Genomic DNA, 23228 nt, shown 5'->3' with positions numbered 1-23228 from the left:
ACATGGAAGGGATCCTGGCCAAAGTCAGCCTCCTCTTAGATCCCCTCATTCCAACGGAGCGGTTTACGCACCTCCAGTGACCTCATTCATTTCTCTCCCATTGTCCTCAGTGGGGTTCCTCTTTGCCTGGGATCGCGCCCTCTCCCCCCCCCCCCTTTTCCATTGGCGCGCTTATTTTTACGCACACCCTACAAGCAGGGCTCCGCAGGACCAAGAGCTTTTGAGGTGTGGGGCTCTGAGCGAAGGAACCACAGCTCGGAGGCGAGCGGAGGGCGAGGGCTGAAGAGAGAGGGGGAAGACCTCTCCAAAATGTGCTCGGAGTGAGTAAGCGGGTGGGGGAGAAGAAAGCAGGCGAGGCTGGCGGCGAGAGGAGCAGCCGCTGGCGGAGCCCAGGAAAGAGTTAAAAGGGAAGGGAGGTGGGGCTGTCACGCGTCATTGGGCAGATTATGTGCGGCAAACAAAAACGGTGTGTCTGGGTGCCAGTCAGTCACTGCATCGGGTCCATCTGCACAAGTCTCTCTGCCTGCCTCCCTCTCCCTTCCTCCTCCTTCTCCTCCGAGCTCTTTTTTTTTTTTTTTTTTTTTTTTTTTGCACCAAGCCCACCAGAGACACGGAGCGCTCCCAGCATCTTCTTCCCCACTGCCATGGAAAATATACACTGATACAATAGATCTGGGTGCTTCTCCCTCACCCCCCCCTCACCCCACTTCTCCAAAAAAAAAAAAAAAAAAAGAACAAGGGGATCTCTCTCAACTCGTCATTTTTTTCCTCTTTTTTTGCCACTTTCTGCTGGGGATTATCAATTTTTGGTTTTGTTTTTCCGCTTTTGCTTTTCAATCCCCTTCCCCCTTCTGTCTTGAGGATTATAATCCTGACCTTATTCCTGGTAAGTAAAGATGCATGCGTCCTATTACAGCGTGGGGGAAAAAATTGTTTGGGGGTTATTTCTTCCTTCTCTTTCCCGACCGTCCGCCCTCCCCCCACAAAAAACCCACCCCTTCTCTCTCTTCTCCTTCCTCCTTTCGGTTTTATTTCATGGCACCAAAAGGGGGGGGGGAAGGTGTGGGTGAAAGGAAGATGCCACGCCAGGCGGATCAATACAAAGGGTAGAGTTATAGGATGTGTTTGGATTATTATTTTGGTGGACAAGGCAGGCGGGAAATGACTAGAAGTCGCGGTTGCGTGTGTCCTTTTTTTGTTTTGTTTTAGCAAACATCCCTTCCTTTCCCCCCGCAACCCACCCAAAAAAAGAAAGAAAGATCGGAGCGCAGAGAGAGGCAGAAAAAGAGGGGATGAATTTGGTGGCTGCAGATACGGTCCTTTTTGAGGTTGTGAGTTCGTAAGAGATTTCAGAGAGACAGAATGGGTTGATTCCAGTTTCTTTCTTTCTTTCTTTCTTTCTTTCTTTCTTTCTTTCTTTCTTTCTTTCTTTCTTTCTTTCCTTGAGTTGCGTCCACCGGCTTCTTTTCCCCTCCAGGATGGCTCTCTCGTATTGTTAGACCGAATTGCATTTTAATGACCGTGTCCCCGCTGCTGCGCGTTGTAACGCGACGACCTACAGCACAATTATTTTAAAAGGGATCCTGTAGAAAAAGGAAAGCGTGTGTGTGTGTAGGATACATATAATTATTCACACACACATACACACATACTAGCGTGAGGGGGTGCAGATTATCTCAGCTAAATGAAAAGCCGGCGAAAATACACAAGTCTATTCCGCAGATGGATTTATTTCTTTTCTTCTCTCCGTGCTTGATTTTTGTTTTTAAACTGGGGCGGGGTGGGGGGACGCCACCCAGAAACTATGACCTTTCAGCCGGGTAATTAATAGATGAACTTGGCACCAGCCGAGAGAAACTTCCCCCCACACCCCCATCGCCTTCGGAAGACTGTAAATGTGGGGTGGAGGAGCGGGTAGAAACAGTTACACTGGAGCCCAGAAAGGATGGCGTATTTTATTATTATTATTATTTATTAAAAATCCAGTTGATTTGCCTGTTTGATCACAAATAACGAGAGGGCAATAAGCAAGCCACCATACTGATATTGTTATGCAACCACCAATTTTCGGTAAATTATGGGGGAACCTGCTGTTTCCTGCTTTCTCTGCCAAATCCGAGCCAGTTTGCAAAGCAGTCGGGAGAATAGTGCCTCGTCACACTGATAATGAATCAAAAGACTTGATCCCTGTAAAAGACTTTGAAGAATCAAAGACTTGATCCCTGTAAAATAAAAAAGTAAATTAAAGGTTTCGCGTGCAGTCCGAGTTGGGGTGGAGGGGAGTTTTCTTTTAAGCACACGGCCATCCCCGCTCGCCTTCCTAATAATGCACATAGGCCCTCTGTGAATGGGGCGACCCCATTCTCCGCCTGGTGGCCACGATCCGGGGGAGGGGGTAGTCTCCTGCGCACGCCCCGCCGAAGTGAACGCCACCTCTCAGTCCTTGTCGCCGCGGGCCTCGCGCAGGAGACCTTCCAGTGTAGCGCTCCCTGGAACGGCTTCTTTAAAACGGATCTATTTCCTTCTATCCAAGCAGTCGTTTCCTTCTAACCAAGGGCAGATTTGGGGACAGCCCTACATTATTCATTTTCTATCCAATATCTTTTTTTAAAAAAAAAGACAAGAAACTTATTTTATTTTTAAGGTTAAATTGGAAGTGGTTGTTGTTGCTTTCGCATTGGCCACAAATGCGTCCCCGCTCACCAGTTCCTAAGCCCGGCTGGCGTCGGGCTTGGACGCGTCCCCGTGTACGACAAGGGAGCTGGGATTCGCCCGCCTCCCATAAATAAGCGTGCCGAGGTAAGAAATAATTACCTCTGCTCGCTGCTTTTAATTAAAGTCTCCGAGGGAAAGTGCGGGATTATGGTAATGAGCAGACATACGTTCCCTCTTGTAGACGCCGGCGAAAGGTTAGCTGACATCAAATCAGCGACACTGACAAGGCCCTCCAAATCCATTTGCCACGCCGGCCCGTCACCAGCCTCGCGCGGGGCGGGGAAAGGGAGTCCGGACCTTCCCAGGGGCTGCCAGGGCGAAGGAGGCCCAAACGGACCTCTACACTATTCTGGGACAGGAGCTTTCGAGGCAGGCGGAGTGGGGGACGCGGGGACGAGGCCCTCCTGCTGCGAAGTTCCAAGAAATGCGTGCTGTGAATCAAAAGGAAGGGAGCTGAGAAGCGCCCGGGGAGTTTTGCCGCTGACTTTCCGTGGCAAAAGGCCGGGTGTGGATTTTATCCACATAACACAGGGCTGAAAGAGCTGTGATAGATAGCGAGCCTGCGCTTCTGTCTGTCTGTCCTTGCCTGTGCTTCATTCTGTCTCGATAAGACATCTCCATTCAGTCGCTAGGATCCCTCGCGTTTTGGTTTTCCCCTTTCCTTCTTTACTTTTCAAAAGGCATTGCATCACCTAGCCGTTTCATTCGCGCGAAATGATACACCGACCCTGTTCTGCTTCACCTTTCAGCCGACGCTTCTTTTGAACGACGGGAACATTACTTTCAAGTGACAGTTTAGTATAGGGCTTCAAATAAGTTATCTTTGGGATTATTGTTATTAATGCTGCTGCTGTTTTGACATTGTTTATCCGGTCAAAGTTATGCTCTTTTAAGTCCTGTTTATTTGAGTGAGGGAAGCCCAGTTGCATCACCCATTACTCGGAAAAAGTAAATCTTATTCTGTCCAGCGAGGCTTCCTTCCGAGTAAGCTTGCACAGGATCGCAGGCTTAAGCATACGATTAAATGAAATACGTGGGACTTCAGAGGACATATCTGGGTGAATTATGTGTTGTTGTTGGTACGATGCAATTCAATATGAAGTTCCTAACTGCGCCTTCCTTCCGAACGAGAGTGTTATTATGGATGCGCGTCTAGATCTTTTGTCTCTTGGACATATTGGCTTCGGTCAGACTTCCTTCCAGATAGTACCATCTTTCGGGAATGTCTCTCGGAGCCACCGAGGGCACCCCTACCAGTTGACTGAGCTCTTTATCCTTCCTTCTTTCCTCCCTTCCTTCCTATCCCCCCGTTTCCAGTGATGGAGGACACCGGGATGCACAGAGGGATATGGGATGGAGACGCCAAAGCGGTCCAGCAGTGTCTGACGGACATTTTCACCAGCGTTTACACCACTTGTGACATCCCGGAAAACGCCATCTTCGGCCCTTGCGTCCTCAGCCATACCTCGCTCTACGACAGCATCGCTTTCGTCGCGCTCAAGTCCACCGACAAGAGGACCGTGCCCTATATATTCAGGGTAAGGGGGTGGTGAGGGGAGAATTGCTCTCTTGCCGAGGCGAAAAGCACCGAGATCCTCCAGCCCGCTAACCTTGGCTTTAAGGCAGCAGCTAGTCCTCCGGTCCTGAACATTATCTCCAAGTCAGGGGAATTAATAGGATCGCGAATCAGCATCCTTTTATAACCCTAATGCACATTAATTCGGAAGTAAATCAAATTGCATCTGAGGGAGGTGGGGTTTATTCTGAACATTCCAATCCTACATTTCTTATGTGGAAGTTTAATTGAACGAGTTACTTCTGAGCTACTGTGCTTAAGGACACCGGGGTCAAGGTGGCTTAAAACTGATGCGAAGCCAAACCGATAGGCTTTGCTTCGAATAAAATCTTTAGGACCCAGGCTGCCAATCAACTTAATCCAAGGATTGTGTCTTCATTGGGCTGCGGATCGAGAACTGTATGCTTCCCCCCCCCGCTTAGGGACACAGAAGCGATTTTTTTTAAAAAATCATTTTAGCAAATGCCCTGGTGTGAATTTGAAATATTGTAGGGAATGGAGGATTCCGAGTGAACATTTCACCTGTTTAAACAGGACGTTTCCTTCCAACCCAAAACACTTTTTAGCTCTTGCGAGGGGGGTGGGGTGGGGAGACTAAGGGAGGGAAAAGAGGCGAAAGGACAGGGTCGAATCCTGCTGACGTTTGCTGCGTGCGCCACCTGCTATGGAATAGTTCAAAGGAAAGGATCCGTAGGATTATTAAATCCCGGGGGACTTCGGTCTCCCTGTCAGCTGCTCTTTCATGCGCGCACACAATTCATCGGGAAAATTAGGTGAAGACCAGTCGCATCCAGCCTCTAAATTAATCCAAAGTGCCTGGATTTCATTCAAGCCTATTTTAGGCTGCGACCTTAGGCGGGGGGGTTCCTTCTTAGTGCGCTTCATGCAGAAATAAATGGGGACCAGAAGTGCAAATGGTATTGACTTCGTGATTATAGAGAGTTCCCGTTCGTTTCAGGGACGATTTCTGAGTGATCTGTTTAGGGTGTGCGTATGGGTGTAAACTGGACAAATGTCCGAGCTGTGCTTGATAACTGGGCTGAATACAGTGCGCGTTTCTCTTCATAATCGCTTTACCCTTAATGCCCAGACTTAAGCTCATTCAACAACTTTGGGTTTTTTTAAAAGAGTCTAGACTAGGAGGAACTGATTCGCATCCGCATCTGCACTGCTATGCCAGTGATGATTTAGCAGGCGTTGAGGGGAGCCGCCCCGTTTTAAATCAATATACTTGTTAATGAGTCGAGATGGGTGAAAGCGATCCTTTTGAATACCTGTCTTTCAGGCTGCTTCACCGCAGCGCGTTTATGAGCGCAGAGAGGAATCATCAGGGCTTTGCTTTCGCCTGCGAAATGCAGTTAAATGCAGTATCATTTTCATCTTATTAGCTCGATTTATTCACCACCACCCCACGTCACCCGATCTCAGGGCACATCCGCCTCCTGAGCCCACGAAATAGGTCTAATTATGAGCCAAAGTTCTCAAATTGCCTAAACGTCACGTAGTTTACCTGAGCTTTTTATGTATAGGGACGTAGCCAGTGTGCTCAGGATTGCAGCCTAAGACTTAAACTCAGAGGGTCGTGCGCAGGTTTGGGCCGAAGCAGAACTCCCATTCCTTGAAAGGCGGCAGGATTGGACCTTTTGGTTTTTAAGTCCGTCACTCTGGAAGAGCTGGGGCGCAGTGTCCCGCCGATCCAAGCGCTTTCTTCATGGGGGGAGGGACACACCCGCGTCTGGATTCGAGGAGGCTGGTGGGCGGAGAGTGTCCTGTTTTAATCGCGTCGCCGTTCCTCCCTTCCAGGTAGACACCTCGGCAGCCAACGGCTCCTCGGAAGGTTTAATGTGGCTGCGGCTGGTCCAGTCTGCCAGAGACAAAGAGGAGCAAAACCTCGAAGCCTACATAAAAAATGGACAATTGTTTTACCGCTCCCTCCGACGGATTGCCAAAGACGAGGAATTATTGGTTTGGTACGGGAAGGAGCTGACCGAGTTACTGCTGCTGAGCACCGCCAGGACGCACAGCAAAATGAATGGTAGGTCAAGGCTTGTTCTTGTGGGGTCTGTCGGGGGACGAGGGACGGGGGTTAATGGTTCTAGGTTTGCCTAGAAAAGAGGACAGGGAGAAACCCCAAAACCAGCCCCAAAATGGTGCCGAGCCAACTTAGCAGGGGCAAATCAAGGTTAGTTCCTTGCACTCTATCGCGTCCAACTTGACACCATTTGGAAACACCATATTAGCTGGAAGACTGTTAATACCCTTAAATTCCCACAGCATTAAAAAGGATAAAGGGAACTGGGGAGGGGGAGTCAAGGACCCCCCCAAGCTTCCCAGAACTTTGGGTGCTGAAAGGTTTTAGCAATACTATCCACAGCACTCTGAAGACAGAAAGGGAAACCTGACATTTCCTTCCCTTCTGCTGTTCATTATAGTTACACTGGCCTCTCCTTTCCTGTCTCCTTGGAAATGCAGTTTGTAAGCTCCTCGGGACAGAGACTTCCTGTTGGTTGGACATTCCAAACACACTGTCTGAGAGGAAGTTCCATTTAGCACAGTGGAACTGAGTAGACAGTGACTTCAATATTCTTTCATGTGCCACTGTGCCTTGATGCTGCTGGATTAACAACAGCCACTTAGGGGAGAAAGTTGATCCTGGTGAAGGACTAGCCCCCTGCTTGTTGCTGGAAATCTTGCAAAGCTGGAGCAGGCAAGCCTTGATGTGTCCTGCAAGACAGTACATACCTCCTTCCCCAAGGAAGCCGACTCAGGATCCCTTAACACAGATGGGTTGTGTTGGAAGCCCTGTGGTTTGAAGTATTTGATTTTGAGCATGTCCTGTATAAATATGAAAACATCTGTAGACCTCAGAAATTCCTGGAAAAAATGTAGGTCAAAAGGATGCAACTGAACCCATCTCTCTATTAAATAATAGTAATAATAGTCCAAGTCTATTCTTGTTTGTTGGGTGGAACTAATGCCCCAAATAGGAACGCTCACCATCTCACGAACTCATTCAATCTACATTCCTACTCAGATGGACACTTGTGTTACTCAGCTGACCTCTTGATGGATTGAGATAAGTAATAAACCAGGCTGTTGGGGTTTTGGCACTGTAGAACTTATAAGAGGTTCTATTAGTCAGCCAATGCTAGTCCTTGCAGTGTTCTTAAAAACTACTCCCAAAGACTGGTTGGCCTCCTAAATTGCCTTAATTTAGTGTGACGCAGCAATTGGCTTGGCAATAGAAAATAGTGTCCAGTCCCTGCAAGAGCAAGCCACAACCTTGCAGGGTGGGGCTTTGTGAGAGTAAAACAGGCTCTGGGCTCCTTGAAGTTCAAGGTAGCTTGCATTTTCACATATGGAAGTAGCTGTGTTATAGCCAATGATTATTATTTTTTAGTTGAACAATTGACCATGGGCATTTTGTAGACTTCAAGGTCTACAAAATCCTTCGCAAGAGATTATGGCAAATGTTGTAGAGTCTTAAAGATGACTCAGAAGACCCTCTGAGTCTGTTCCCACAGATGCTAGGTTTTCTGTGGATGCAAAAAGTTTCCTGCAAGGCACTGCTATCTCTGAGAGGCTACGATTCTAGGAGGATCCTAAAGGTGTGTGGATCCTAAACGGAGGTTTTAGATCAGTGCTTGGTGGGGTCGCCCTTGGGTGAAAGTGAGCGTTGCGCGCTATCTCCCTGCAAGGGACTATTTGGCGAGTGGACTTGCTGGAGCAGATGACTAACGGACTCTTTTCCTGTACGTCTGTGTTGCTTCCTTCGTCGCTCCAGATTCGCCCCCTTATACTTGCATCGAGTGCAGCCAGCGTTTCCAGTTCGAGTTCCCGTACGTGGCGCACCTGCGCTTCCGCTGCCCCAAGCGACTGCACGGCGCAGACAGCAGCCCGGCCGACGACTCCAGCACCAAGGACAGCAACACCAAGGAGCAGGAGGGCGCCCTGGGGCCGGGAGCCACCAAGTTCCACGGCAAGCCCACCGGGGGCGCCACGCCTCAGCACCCGCCTCCCCAGCACCATCGCCACCACTACCACGGCGCTCAGGACAGCAACGGCAACGCGGGCGTGACCAAGCCTTCCACGGACTTCCACAACTTGGCGCGCGAGCTGGAGAACTCTCGGCACAACAGCAGCTCCCCCAGCAGCCGGGAGCAGCTGGAGGGCAGCCCGGACGCCAGCCAGAGCCACGGCAGCAGAGCCAAGAGGAAATACCCGGCCGGGGAGCAGCTGGCGGAGGAGAGAGGAGCAGCGGCGGCAGCGGCTAGAGGGCGCTTGGAGAGGCCGGTGCCTTCTTCGCCGAAGGAGGAGCTCGTGTGCACCCCGCAGCAGCAATACCGGCCGGCGGGGAGCTATTTCGGCCTGGAGGAGAGCAGCCGTCTGTTCGGCCCGCCCAGCCCGGAGACTGGAGAAGCCAAGCGGAGCGCCTTCGTGGAAGTGAAGAAGGCCTCCCGAGGGCTGGAAGCAGGCGACGAGGAGAAAGAGCGAGGCTCCCCGGGCAGCGCGCAAGCGGGCGGCGCGGCGGACAAGGCGCCCGGGCACCTGCTGGGCGCGCGCTCCGGAGGCAGCGCCTTCTCCACAGTGCCCTCCTCGCAGCCTTCCAGCGTGGGCAGCCCCGAGGAGAGGAAGAGCGCGTTCTCGCAGCCCGCGAGATCCACTTTCTCCACTTCGTCGGCCTCTTCGTCGGCCCACGTTACGCAGCTGGTGCTGGGCCAGAAGCTGAGCGCGCTGGTGGAAGCCGGCTGCCACGCGGGCGCGGAAGGAGGCGCGCGCCTTTACGCGCCGGACCCGCTGGCGGTCAAGCTGCAGGGCGCGCCCGGGGAACTGAACGGCGGCGGAGGAGGAGCAGGAGGAGCAGCCGGGGCTGGAGGAGCAGGAGGAGTTGGGGGCACCGCGGGAGGGGGCGGGCTGCCCAAGCAAAGCCCCTTCCTCTACGCCACCACCTTTTGGCCCAAGAGCTCGGCGGCGGCCGTGGCGGCGGCAGCGGCGGCAGCGGGTCCCCTCCAGCTGCAGCTGCCCTCGGCCCTCACGCTGCTGCCGCCGTCCTTCACTTCGCTGTGCCTGCCGGCGCAGAACTGGTGCGCCAAGTGCAACGCCTCCTTCCGCATGACCTCCGACTTGGTTTACCACATGCGCTCCCACCACAAAAAGGAGTACGCGCTCGAGCCGCTGGTCAAGAGGCGGCGCGAGGAGAAGCTGAAGTGCCCCATATGCAACGAGTCCTTCCGGGAGCGCCACCACCTCTCCAGGCACATGACTTCGCACAACTGAGGCGGGCCTGGCTATGTGCGCCGAAACCCCAAGCGCAGTGCAACTTTCAGGGCCTCCTGCCCAACCCACTGCCACCCCTCTTCTTCCTCCTCCTCCAAGGAATTCTGGGAATTGTAGGTTCTGGGAAATCTCTATCTCTCTGGTGGAGAGTTTCCCAGCACCGGGACAAACGTTCAACTTCCCAGAATTCTTTTGGGTATGCTGTGAAGGCGAAACCGGTCTCAAGCTGGTCTGCATTTGTAGTGTCCAGGTTTCCAAAGAGAGGGGGCGCGCAATACGGCATATTCATGTGCACACACACCTGTAGGCCTGCATCCCTGGGGTGAGAGACACACTCACGGGCACTTAAAATGCAAAGTAGCATTGCAGCATCAGCAAGGAGAGGAGCAGGGTGATGGAGGCTACGGATCAGGCATCCCAGAATAGTTCTGGATAGCCTCCTTGATTCCCACCAGAGCTTCACCGGAAGGCTTTAAAAGGCCCTTAAAATGGAAGTAACTGCAGAGTCTTTGATTTTTACATGATACCTCCAGAATGTTCCACAAAGCAATTCATTCTGGCATAGCTTCATCAACTTCTGATGAATTAACTTTCACAACTTGCCTAACCCTACGTCATGCCACTTTTTCTGATTTCTTTATTTTTTGGAGCAGTCACAAGATTTCAGACATTATTGTCATCATCGTTACTGCTACTACTATTGCTGTTTTGAGTGACTGGGTTGTAACCAGAGGCAATAAACCATTTTCACTGGAATAGCTGTGACTCCAAGTTAAGCTGTTGTGGTATGGGTCTTAAGAATGCCAGAGCCCTAAAATAATCTAATTAATTTTGGAATGAGACCTTCAAACCTAGGGAGACTTAGGACTACATGTGTGCAATCCTATGGAAGTCCCACTGAACTCTGGGAGCCCTTCTTAAACATGCATAGGATGCGACTGTAAATTGGAATGGTTTTAGAGCAGGGACGGAACACCTTGGGCCTGTGGCCTGAGTGCAGCCCCCTGGGCCTCTCTCTGGCCCTCAGGTCATGCAGCGGAGGCTACACCCTTCTCTGCAAACCACACCCCTCACTGGCCCTGCTGTGCTTCTTGCCCACTTACATGGAGAGAGATGTGATGTAGCTTAGCAAACAAAGGTGAGCTGCTGCCTCTGGTCCCACACAGTTTTGCCTCTCCCCACTCTGGCAATATGGCCTGCCAAAAGCTGGAAGCCTGCCGTGCCAGGATGTGGCCTTTAGGGAGGAAAAGGGTTCCCCAACCCTGAGTTGAGAGCCATGTGGCTGCTGTGTTCTTTGAAGGCATTCTTAGATAAGAATGGGCAGCACCATGAGCATCTCAACCCTCTCCGAGCTGACGGAAATGGAGATGTAATGGAAGATGTAAGCCAAGCTGGATGGGACGTGGGTGGCACTGTGGTCTAAACCACAGAGCCTAGGGCTTGCCGATCAGAAGGTTGGCAGTTCGAATCCCCGCAACGGGGTGAGCTCCCGTTGCTTGGTCCCTGCTCCTGCCAACCTAGCAGTTCGAAAGCACATCAAAGTGCAAGTAGATAAATAGGTACCACTCCAGCAGGAAGGTAAACGGTGTTTCTGTGAGCTGCTCTGGTTCGCCAGAAGCGGCTTTATCATGCTGGCCACATGACCCGGAAGCTGTACGCCAGCTCCCTTGGCCAGTAAAGTGAGATGAGCACTGCCAGTCGTCCGGGACTGGACTTAACGGTCAGGGGTTCCTTTAAGCCAAACTGAGGCATGCATGGCACTTCCCCTTCTCCAGTACAAAACTGGGCATGAATTTTATCACCATATTGACTGGTGTAATGTGTGGTGAGTCCCAAATGTCTGCTTCTGTTCTGATAGGACTGAAGGTGAACAAAGTGCCAACTGGTGGTGCAAATAGATTAGGAAGGGTTGATGGAAACAATGGGATATTTCATAAATACAGATAGAAACAAGAACAGATTGCAGACCCAGCCAAGAAAATCTGAAGCAATGTCACCTAAGAACCCTTCATTTATTTATCCTTTTTTAAAGGATATAATAGCTGCAGAACATTGGAAGTTTTTTTTCCACTTCAAAAAGAAAGGGAGGGCACTCTTGCTAAATCTGAAATAAAATAAAATGGGGAGGAACAGGACGTTGCCTTGATCTCCTTGGAGGAAAGGCAGGATATAATAAATTAAATAAAAGCACTTTCTCATTAGTAACCCCATGGCCATTCCAACAGCTGGAGCATTGCACCACAGCAGCACCAGAAGTTGCACAGTCACAGCTGCTGCTTCTTTTGGCTTTTTTTTTTTTTTTTGCCTCCTTCATGGTCTCTGCATTACTGCTATTTTATTGGAGTCCCTTGCAAATTTAAGCCTGAAATCTTGTGCATGCTTACTCACAAGAAAGTCCCATTGGGATGAACTGGGCTTGCCTCAGAGTACACACCTTGGTTTGCTTGTGCATTTAGGGTTATTACGGTCACTCTGTCTCTGCATATCGAGAGCCTTTCTGCTTCTCTTGGGCACCGAGGCCAAACACAAATGAAGCAAAACACCCCAAATCACTGTTGAAAATCTTATGCCTGTGCATAATATGTTTACCTTGCATAATTTTTTTTATTAAAAAAAATAAAAGGTGGTGGGTGGGTTTCTTTGTGTTTTTCCTCCTTTTGTTTCAAATGCACGCATTTTCACTTTCCAAAAAAAGTAAATAACTTTTAATAGTACATTTTTAAAATGTCATATATTGCAACATATTGATGCATTTGTCATACGTTTCTACTTAAATTATTAAGCACTTATGGTTTAGCTGTAATAATAACTATATGTAAGGGTAAAAATTTTATTTTAGATATAAAGCAAAATTTAAAAAAAAATACTGAAAGAGGATGCAAAGCTTTTCTTCTTTATTTGATGACAGTCTCTCTCTCTCTTTCTCTCTCCCTCTCTCTCTCTGCAAAAATAATAGTAATAAAATCCATACTTGAATTCGTTTTATGTTTCCAATGGGAAGAGTGCATGTTCCACATTAAAAAGATTATGGACTTTGATGCAGAATGTCATCAATTCTGTAAATACGGGATTTCCTTTTAATACAAAGTGTAATTTTGTGCCAGTGAAATGAAGTCTGAATAACTAGTTATGTGTTTCTTTTCTCTCCTTCTCTTGAACAACAACCACAACAACAACAACAAAGATTTATTAAACTTTATAGTTTATCTGGGTATGTTGGATGCTTTGACAATAAATGACTTTATTTTCTTCAAAAGCACTTGGATGTGATGAAGAACTTTTTAAGAAACGGTCAAGGCGCGTGTGGGGGGAGTGGGGAGGGTCGAATGCTACAATTTCTTTGCAAAGCAGAGGTTGTGAAGAAATATAACTTCAAGTTCAGAATACCAAACAGTCAGGCAGTAGTGGAAATCGCGGTGTGGAGTTTTTCTTTCTTTCCCAAATTCTTGAAGGAAATCTGATCTATAAAGTGGAAGGAGAAGCCCATTTCCGGGGTGTTATTCCGGATGGGAAAGTCAGAGTTTGCAATAATTCTGCTTCCCTGCAGATTCCTCCTCCCCAAACATCAGCGTCCCAGCGGATCTTTGAAGGCAAACGCAAAGCGTAATCTTCGAAGCGACAAGCCACAGAACTGCTGCAGAGTATGGCATTTGATTACTTTAGCTTCGCATTTCTAGCTGATGCGCTTGGCACATCCTTGCACAAGCTATTGGCTACTGTACGCGCACTGGCTTCCAGGTCAGCATGCAAAGCCTAGGACGGCAATTCCACACGGAAGGCAGATCCCATTCAACCCAATGGGACTTTTAAATAAGCACGCATAGGATCAGGCTGCGTTCCTAGGTGGTGGAAACACCTCCTGTTGATTAAAACCAGAAGCGGAACTAAGGTCCAAACCACGCGGTAGACAGGGAGGTCTGTGACTGGGTCTTCTCGGCTTTCTGCTGTTACTTTAACGCACCCACGATGGCACTTTTGCCTAGAGCTTTTAGATTGCCCTAGCTTGGCTCCTTGCTGCATACTAAGGTACTAGAGGGTAACAGCGCAATCCTAACTGTCTACTATTGAATTCAATGGTGTTAGGAATGCTGAGACCTACTGAAGTCAGTGGGCATTTCATTGGGGTACCTTAGGATCACCTTGCGCGGCTGAAGCCCTGTGCATGCTTCCTTGAGAGTAACGGCTCCTGTACGTGTCTACCCAGAAGTAAGCCCGACTGAGTTTAATGGAACTTGCTACTAGGTGCGTATATATGTAGGATTTCTCGCTGGGCACTGTAGGACCTTGAGTCTGATCCTATGCTAAGAAGTAAGCAGCTTATTCATAGGAGAGACTGCATAAGGTTGCAGTCTTTCCAAGCCAGCTTGCATTTGGCTCTGGCTGCCGGAACCCATGGCTTCAGAGGGCTAGAGTGCTACAATTCTGGCATTTGGTTGGCAACCCGATCTAAAAATACATTATGTTTGGAATTAGTCCCGTTGGCTTCAAAGCAAGGTTGTATTTTGGGAGTTTAGAAATCTTTGTCATACGACCTTAACTAGAAAGCAATTGCCTCCGGTTGAAACCCTGTGGCACATCGTCCAAGAAAGTAAGCTTAATAATTATAGCATTATTCTCTGCTATAAAGACCTACATGGAGGGATCCTATTAAATTCAGAAACACTTAACTAGTTGAAATTTAAATGTCACCGTGTTGGAGACTTTATCTGAAATAGCCGCAGTGAGGTGACCACATAGCTACGGAATATCACCTATTGTTGCTTGCGTTTTCAGATGTTGCCTTAAACACGCGTGCCCAAGCCATTTATCTCAGTCCTACGCGAAGTGTAAATGCTGTGAGGTGTAGCCTAGGCCTGTTTATTCGCAAGTAAGTCCGCTCATAAGCACCAACAGCTGCAACCCTATTTTTACTTAATGGGGAATAAACTCCATAGAACTCAATGGAACACTTCGCAGTAATCGCGCAAAGCATCGGATCGCTATTGCGAATCTAAGCACACTGACTTCGGAACAAGCCTCCATTCAGCTCCGAGAGACCTACTTCCCAGTAAACCCAATAAGCAGGAGGTTTATTATATATTTGTTTATTATATTTATTGTTTATATGTGTGTGCTTGGTGCAAAGAGGCATTGTGAGTTCAGTCTTTGTGTCTACTGTATATGTGTAATCAACTGTCAAACTTCAAATCATATCGGTTTGTGTTGGGAATCAATACCGTCCTTCCAAAGCGGCACATACTAATCCCGATTCACAGGTCCAAGCCAAGCGCTGAATTGTAAACCGGATTCGTTCTGTTAAGCAAGGCAGGAAATGTCAAAACGCCACCCCCCCCCCGGCACGCAATACGTTAGACTGCGCGCATTGATTCCACTTCATGAACGCCTAAATCTTATATATTTTAAAAGCAATCACAACGTATGCTTTTAAAATACACTAATTTTGAACATATCTCAGAGCGAGGCTTTGACTTTTGCCATCAATTCTTGATTGTCACTTCGACACCTGAAATAGCGCCCCCGGAATGAGCCACGGTGCTGCAAGCTAGGGCGGAAAAAAAGAGGCGCAAAGCCCGTATTTCCTTGGATCCCAGCGGGGCTGAGGGATGCGTAAATGGGCACTGCATCGCCACTTAGAGAAGTAATATGAAAGCAAAAGAAAAGGGAAAAAAGAACTGGGGTGGGAGACCAAAGCAAACCTTAAACCGAGTCATACTGTTGCTTCATCTAGCTCAGGGACCGAACCTCGTACCTTTGAGCTTCGTGCTTTCACCCACAGAATCCTGCACTGAATGTGGATCCTGGTGCAAAACTGCCGTGAAAAATTAATCAGTCCAGTTAGCAATAGGAAACGGCAGGTTCCTTCTGGTGACGGTTTTAGGCTGCATACAAACTACATACCTTTAAATCACAACTCGAAGCAAACCCCACCGAGAATTCTGGGCATTGTAAGTTTACCCCTCGCAGAGTTACACTACAACCCTTAGTAAACTACAGTAATTTCTGTAAATTCTGAATTGGGTTGTAACTCTGCGGCTTGACAGTGCAATCCCAGAATCTCTACTTAGAAGCTACTCTCCTTCAGTTCAATGGGGCATGGTCCCCGGTAGCTGGATCTAGGTTCGTACACCAATTTGGGAGCAAGCCTCGTTGAGTTCGGAGGGTTTCACCGATGGATATTTACTCGGGAGTAGCTACGACGGGAGGCAATGAGACTTTCTTTCTAAGGGAATGTGCATTGGGTTGCAGTCAGGCGGTTCAATCCTACTCGTGTTTACTTGGAAGTAACTGTCCCACGGTGTACAGTGCGATTGAAAAGTAAGCTGATTAAGACAGTCCTTGAAGAAACGTGCGCAATGCGGGCTGCGTGACTTGCTGCTCCGTAGAAAGCTCAGAGTCCTAAGACGTTAAGTTCAAAGTCTTAGAAAATTTTAAGGGTGGGGGGAAATAAAATCCAAATGGCTACAGGGCTTGTGGCTTTATGCGTTGTGTGGATCGGACGCCTTCTCAGAAGGACAATGATTCCCTGGACGATTTTTAAAGTCCTAACTTGTTTTTGCATGAATTAGAGTCATCTGGTTGTTCAACTCCATTTATTGCATGTTATTTCCCCCCATGCAAACCGGAACAAGGTGGAGATGCGGGAGGAAGGCCCTCATCCATCTAGCATCATAGAAAGTGTTATTTGGAGTTGGTGGCGGGCAGGGAGAAGCACGTGCTCCAAAGAGGATTCCAGCGCCCAGGAACCTTCAGTTCGAAGGTTCCGTTCGAACCTTCGGTTCGAAGGTTCCATTTGGGGTGTTCGCAACGTTCCATTTGGAACGTTGGCAGCAGGGTTCGAACGTCCCGCGTCGCTCTTTGCCCTCCCTCCCTTTTCGAATGAATGAGATGAATCGCAACAGTGCAGGGCTGCGAGCCGGCGCTTGCAACCGCGGTGCCTTTCCAGGCAGGCAGCTGCGGGATTCGAGTCTACAACTCACCTCCGTCGAGCCCTGTTCGTTTTGCCAACCTCGTTGAAGCTAATGGAAGAAGTTGCATTGATGGCAACTCCATTTACCAGTCAATACTCCATATAAGGAGCAGGTGAGGGAGTATCCTCACAAAAACATTCCCAGCGCGCGCGCGCATACACACATGAAAACAGGTCACGTTCAAAGTTCTCTCATGTTCCGCATTTCTTCCTTTGCTTCTCACTTAAATGCGATGGAAATTCTGCATTTCTGAAAGGAATATACTGTATTCTACTGATTATAATGTGACCCTTCGGAAAGGCTGCACAGAACGCAGCTCTGCACGCGTAGCACAATCCAGGCGCCTGTCTTGGCTGGGTCTACAGGAACTATCCATTCTGAAGGAAATCAGCCCCGAGTGCTCACTGGAAGGACAGATCCTGAAGCTGAGACTCCAATACTTTGGCCACCACATGAGAAGAGAAGACTCCCTGGAAAAGACCCTGATGTTGGGAAAGGCACAAGGAAAAGGGGACGACAGAGGACGAGATGGCTGGACAGTGTTCTCGAAGCTACCAGCATGAGTTTGACCAAACTGCGGGAGGCAGTGGAAGACAGGAGTGCCTGGAGTGCTCTGGTCCATGGGGTCACGAAGAGTTGGACACGACTAAACGACTAAACAACAACAACAGAACCGAAGCAGCAGCTGTGAAATCTTGACGTCCCGGAGGAAGGGGAGGTGCACAAAGCATTATCCCCCTTCCGCCAATTTCCCATCCCTCTCCCTGCTTCAGACAGAAGTTCCCGTCCTCCAAAAATTACTAGTATAGAAGGGGTTTGCACCTGAGGAAGGGAGCGCCAACAACAGCGACCAGCTATGATTCCTTCTCCAGCTTGCAACCTTACGTCCCCATTCACCTCTGTGGAGCGAAGGTGTAAGCGGAGGTGGAGGGGTAACCTGTAGCTTTCCAGAAGTTGCTGAACTAAAGCTCCCTCCCTCCCTCCGCGCCACTGGCCAAGCTGGCTGGGGGATGATGGGAGTTGTAGTTCAGCAAGCCAGCATAGTGCTGTGGTTAGAGAGGGTCAGGCTAGGACCAGGGTTCAAATCCCTACTGGGCCATGAAGTACACTGGGTGACCTGGGGGGGAGCAGTCACCACCTTTTAGTCTAACCTACTTCACAGGGTTATTGTGGAGCTTATATTGGGGGGGGGGTTGAACCATGTATACCGCCTTGAGGTCCATGAACAAAAAAAGGTGATATATAAATCCAATAAAAGAAAAAGAAAGAAAGAGAGAGAGAGAGAGAAAGAAAGAAAGAAAGAAAGAAAGAAAGAAAGAAAGAAAGAAAGAAAGAAACCAGTGGAGAAGGGCACCCTGTTGGCTTCCCTGCTTAAATTTTACTGAGACGAAAAGGCTCCTCCCTCCAAGGATATGCGCAGGAGAAGGCAAGACAGCAATAATTTCGGCCTAGGGAGGTAAAAAGCTGAATACACATGAACACAAATACAAGGGGAGTGAAAATAAGGTGTTTGGGGCTTTATTGTTAAAGAGCACTTGACATTCTCGGCTGAACTTGGAAATCAAAGCGAAGCTGGGTGTCTACCAACGGTGCTGAAACTGTGCTCTACAGCTCATGTTAAGGGACTTGAAGCCATTTCGACAATAAGAATTGGATTTATGCTTGTTTTTTGACAGACCCGTTCGCAAGTCCCTTAAAAATGAGCTATGAAGATCGCAGCCTTTTTACAGGTCACACGGTATATAAAACCGCCAGAGAAGGCAGCAGCGCATCCCTCAAACAAATACTTCTTCACCTTTTCCCCACAGGAGGCTGATGCCTGTTTCCAGTTCCTCCTTTCTAAGAAAAGTCCAGCACAGAGGCTGAATGAGCAGTCCCGAGGATGGACGGGAGTTGAGATGTCCCTGCGCAGCAGTAGACGCTTCAGAATGCTCCCCGGTGTATAATTTCATGACTGGGTGGGTGGGCGTTGTTCCCATCTAGTCCCATCGCAATTCACTCCCACCCAAACTCTTGTTTTTGCGCAAATGCGCTTTAGGTGACAGTTACCGCTCAGGAACTGGGGACCGCCTTCTGCAGGCGATTTTGCGCACCGCCATGCGGAACCTCTTGAGTTCAATGGGGTTAGATTCCCAAGGGTGACTGGGGCCCTTGTCATGATTGCGCCTGCTTTAGGGAAATGCTTTCATTATGGGAGTTTGGGGGCGGAATGCCGGACCAAAACACCTCCGAGGCTAATTGTGAATAGCATTTTTAAGGCGGATGTGTTCATTGATTTGATGAATGACTTGCCCAGGCTTTATTGGAAAAACGTGTGTGTGTGTGTGTGTGTGTGTGGACAGACAGACAGAGAATCAGCCGATCTTGTCTTCCAGCGCTCAGCTAGGGTCAAAAATGAGTATCAACGTTTAATACTATTTTGCGCAAACGCTTCTTTCGCTCCATTCAGGTGATACAATTCAAAGCAGCCACCACGCCCAGTTTCACACAAAGGCACTTGTCACAATGAACCTGGGCTACCTCCTCCCACCCCACCCCGCACCCGCTTCCAGAACCTGTCAATCAGCTGCCGCCCATTCACCACCCAGATTGTGGCCACTGCAGTGGAAGCCAAGGAGCGTTCATCCCCATAAAGTAAGGGACGGGCAGCCAACTCAGCGGGAGAGCAGCTGCCTTGCAAGACTGCCAAAGGCCTCAGGTTCGAATCCCTGGAGAGCCGCTGCCAGCCAGTGAAAGCAAGACGGAGAAGGGTGGTCCGTTGGTCTGACTCTGCATTAAGTATTTTCCTAATTCTCTCTCTCCTCCCCCGCACCCGTTCCAAGTGCAGTTTCAGCATCTTAGACTCCTACTTTTCCCTAAGCAACTTCAAACTCCATCCCTGGTAAAATAGGGGGGCGGGGCAGAAGCTGCCTTCGTGAACCAACTTTTTTATTTTTCAAGACTTCAGAAAAGTCCCCCGGTGTCAACTGGTTTTGGGTCAGAACAGCTGCCACCCGTAGGTCACACCTGAAACTCATTCCTGGGCTGTACCTGAGCTCCGTTTGCCTTCCTTGCTCAACGTTTGAGCGATTGTAGATCGCCTTGCTGCAATTCCCAGGACGCTTAGCAATCTACAGTTCCCAGGTGTGTTTTTTTTTGGGGGGGGGGGAGATATGCTTTAAATGTATGGTGCGCACCTGTGTGTCTTGTTTAAGGGCGAACCATTCACAGGCGCTTGTCCAATGACTTTTATTTCCCCTCGGAGCAGGGTAGCTAAGCTGTCCTGAAAGTGTGTGTGCAGGGAGAATAACAAGGGGAAACTCCGGGAAAAGGAGGGGTTAGGAACTAAATCCTGAATATAAAAGAAAACTCCGGAGAAGACCTCATATTTCATTTACAGGCGCAGCGACTAACGGCGCTTGGTTGGATTTCTTAACTTTGCACAGCTAAACGTGAATTCCCGCAGGTCATCTAGTGCTAGGAAGGTTACAGCGCCCTCTTGTGCCCGCTAAGCATATCCTGAGGCTGAATTCATCCTTGAAAAAAACCACAAGAACATTTTGAGAAAAGGTGTTTCAGTTTCAGGCCTTGTCTCTTACACATCACGGACTGAAACTAGCTATTCCCTTTCAGACTGGGGACGGACAATACTTCCATTGGGGAAGAGGGGTTGGGTTGGAGTAGCTAAGGGCTCTCTAACAGAGATATCAACATCCTCACCAAATTATTTGTATTTTCATCTGTTTATTAAATGTGTATACTGCCCTTCAGCCGAAGATCTCAGGGCAGAGCCTCCCCAGGATTTACAGAAGCTGCCCCGGTTTCTGATTTGACCCCGGAATGTACCACTTTTCTTTACGGCGTCTCTATTTTCATCAGAGAAATGTTGGAGGGTACGGAGTTATAAGACCCCCCGAGCCATCTGAGGGCAACCCTGTAAAGGATCATAAGCAGCACTTTGAATTTTGTCCAGAAACAGATCAGGAGCCATTGGAGGTGTTGTAACATTTATCATAATGTAGTATTATTATTGTGCAAAATGTGTGGCCCACTTAACATGAAAATACCAAATATCAAAGCAGTGCACAGAGAAGTGGGGAAATACGTAAAATAATAACATTACTGTGGGATGTGAAACACAGAGCAGTCAAATACAACATCCCTAGAGTGGACATAAAAGGGGATGTCTGGACCAGCCAGTTGGAACTTCCTGTTTCCTCCTGGGCTGGGACAGACTTCCTCTGCATGTGACCAAAGGTGGGCATGGCCTCACCTATGCAGGTAACAAAATACCTCAGGGGAGGCAGCCACCTCTCTCTTTGCCTCCATTCCTCAAAGAAGCAACATCTTCTTAGTCTGAGATGCTCTCTCCTTATGGGATAGATTCCAGGTGTATATGTTTTGTAACTTAAGTCTGCCTTCTGGGATCCATTTGTGAACAGAATGTGAGTAAACTATTTTATATACTGTTATGCAAGACTGTGTCATGTCTATCTTTTTTTGAGGGAATAAAGGAGAAATTATCAGGAAACTTATTTTAGAGGCTTATACAAGCCTGGCAAACGTTATCCACTGTACAAGTTTAAAAAGGGGGATGTTACTCTGCTAAATTATATAGAACTTGTTAACACAAGTTGGGAAGGATATAATTTAACAATATATCCTCTCCTGCATCCCTGAACATTCCCACAATTACAATATCAGATAGAGAGATAGGATGAAATTCACACGATCACAATGCTAGTTGTGGACAGAAATTAGCAATACTAATACAGTACAAAGCTGGGGAAGCCTGAATGAAAATAAAAGTTTTTAGCACACACCTGTTCCTACTAGTTTTGGCTTAGCCTTAGTGCACAATCAAAGCCTGTGCACCGTTACTCTGAAGTAGGCTCCTAAGCCTGAATAGGATGAACAAGAGCAATGCTTTGCACACCCTGGTTTAAATAAGGCTGCAGTCCTATGTATACTTGCTTGGGAGCAAATCCATCAAAACTCAGCAGGGCACATGCCTGAGTAAACATGCTTAGGACAGCACTAACTGACTTGAGCTGACTTTGGTATAACTTGAATGCAGGATCAGGACCTGAGATGGGTGATAGGGTAAGAATCAAACACAGTGGCCTCCCTTTGCTGAAACAGGTGAGACCCTTAATATAATTTCTTACCACCACGTGGAAATCTTTCTCTTCTCCTTTGCCACTCTTTATTTCCTGGGGTGAAACAACTTGTCTGGCTTTAAGCAGCAAACGGCTTGGGGAAAGGAACCCTCTAGGGGGAAAGAGAACCAAAAATAGCCAAACAGCGACACCCAGCACAGAAAAATATGCAGCTCACTCAGCTGGCGAGATCTGCCTGGCTGAATGCAAGGGCTTGGCTGTGCTGAGATTGCTAGCTCAACAGTGGCTTAAGTCAGAGGTTTCTGCTGGTTAGGAAACAGAGAAGACAGGACTGCTGAGATCCTTAGTTTATGACCCAGGAGAAAGGCTGAATTGAGTTTCCATTTCCAGCCCTTGTATTTGGAAGAAGAAGAAGAAGAAGAAGAAGAAGAAGAAGAAGAAGAAGAAGAAGAAGAGGAGTAGTAGTAGTAGTAGTAGTAGTTTGGATTTGATATCCCACTTTATCACTACCCGAAGGAGTCTCAAAGCGGCTAACATTCTCTTTTCCCTTCCTCCCCCACAACAAACACTCTGTGAGGTGAGTGGGGCTGAGAGACTTCAATGTGTGACTAGCCCAAGGTCACCCAGCAGCTGCATGTGGAGGAGTGGAGACGCGAACCTGGTTCCCCAGATTACGAGTCTACTGCTCTTTGTTGAATGGTTTCTTTAAATGTAAAGGTTCATCATTGTTCCACCCGATGTGTATGTCTTTAAGGGGCCAGAGCAAGGGCCAGAGCAAGATAACGAGACCCAGCTTTACAGCTGTGAAACATAGCAGGTGCTGCTGAGTTGTATTGGATTAAGGTGTGTCAGCATTTGGGTGTAGTATATAAGGAGCAGCACCTAGCTCTCCCATTACCCTGGGGGATGGGTTGGTGGTTGGGTCTGGTTTGGTTGTTAATGTATTTAGTGTAAAAGGAGTTTTTGTTTTTGTAATTAAAAGCTTGTTTAAGTTATTTTTGAGTCCCTTTTTTTTTAATGCATGGTCTCCCCAGCAAGCTCTCTGCGCTACTAAACTGCAAATAGCCAACACTCTTAACCACACTGGCTCTTAGAAATGATCACCTTTAAGAACATTCTCCAAGGTGAGAAAGAGGGCTTGAACCCTGCCATCTCCAACAAAAAGAAACACGTAATAGATGATGAGAAAGAGCTTTCTGCCTTAGACCTTACCAATCAGAGTAGACGATTGTCTCAGCTGTGCCTTGCATTTAAAGCACATGACTCTCCTCCAAAGAATCCTGGGAACTGTAGTTCACTAAAGGTGCTTTGAATTAGGAACAGCCTGCCGGATTAAGCCAATGACCTATCTAGTCCAGCATCCTTAAAAATGGCCAGCATTTATAACCAGTTCAGGCCAGACTCATCTCTCCTTGCTTGCAATCTGATCAAGTAGCACTTGGTGGACGTTGTGGCTTTGGGCAGCCAAGGATGAAATGGTCCAGAGAGTCTTTTCTGCTTGCCTCCTGCAGTCTCAGGGCAACTGGCAGTAGAAGTAGAGTGTTCTCTCTGGTCGGAAAATGGGAGGGAGGTTCTTCAGCTGTTGCTGTTGCT

At 48.3% G+C, this 23228-nt stretch overlaps 1 protein-coding gene and 1 long non-coding RNA gene across 2 annotated transcripts in view; both read left to right on the top strand.

Annotated features, from left to right (window-relative positions):
• Nucleotides 1-23228, top strand: part of LOC310742625 — a 657991-nt gene that overhangs the window by 569161 nt on the left and 65602 nt on the right. The gene's annotated exons all lie outside the window — the stretch shown is intronic.
• PRDM8 (PR/SET domain 8) lies at nucleotides 494-10649 on the top strand. Its single transcript, XM_083571323.1, has 4 exons — nucleotides 494-886; nucleotides 4033-4253; nucleotides 6095-6326; nucleotides 8076-10649. Exons 2-4 carry the CDS (start codon nucleotides 4035-4037, stop codon nucleotides 9566-9568), a joined length of 1944 nt encoding a protein of 647 aa, XP_083427449.1. The 5' UTR covers nucleotides 494-886; nucleotides 4033-4034; the 3' UTR covers nucleotides 9569-10649.

This window comes from Podarcis filfolensis (genome assembly GCF_964270895.1).
Source record: "Podarcis filfolensis genome assembly, chromosome: 9".
Lineage (NCBI taxonomy): Eukaryota > Metazoa > Chordata > Lepidosauria > Squamata > Lacertidae > Podarcis > Podarcis filfolensis.
The sequence above is the reverse complement of the archived record's forward strand: the minus strand, read 5'-3'. Positions and strand labels throughout refer to the sequence as shown.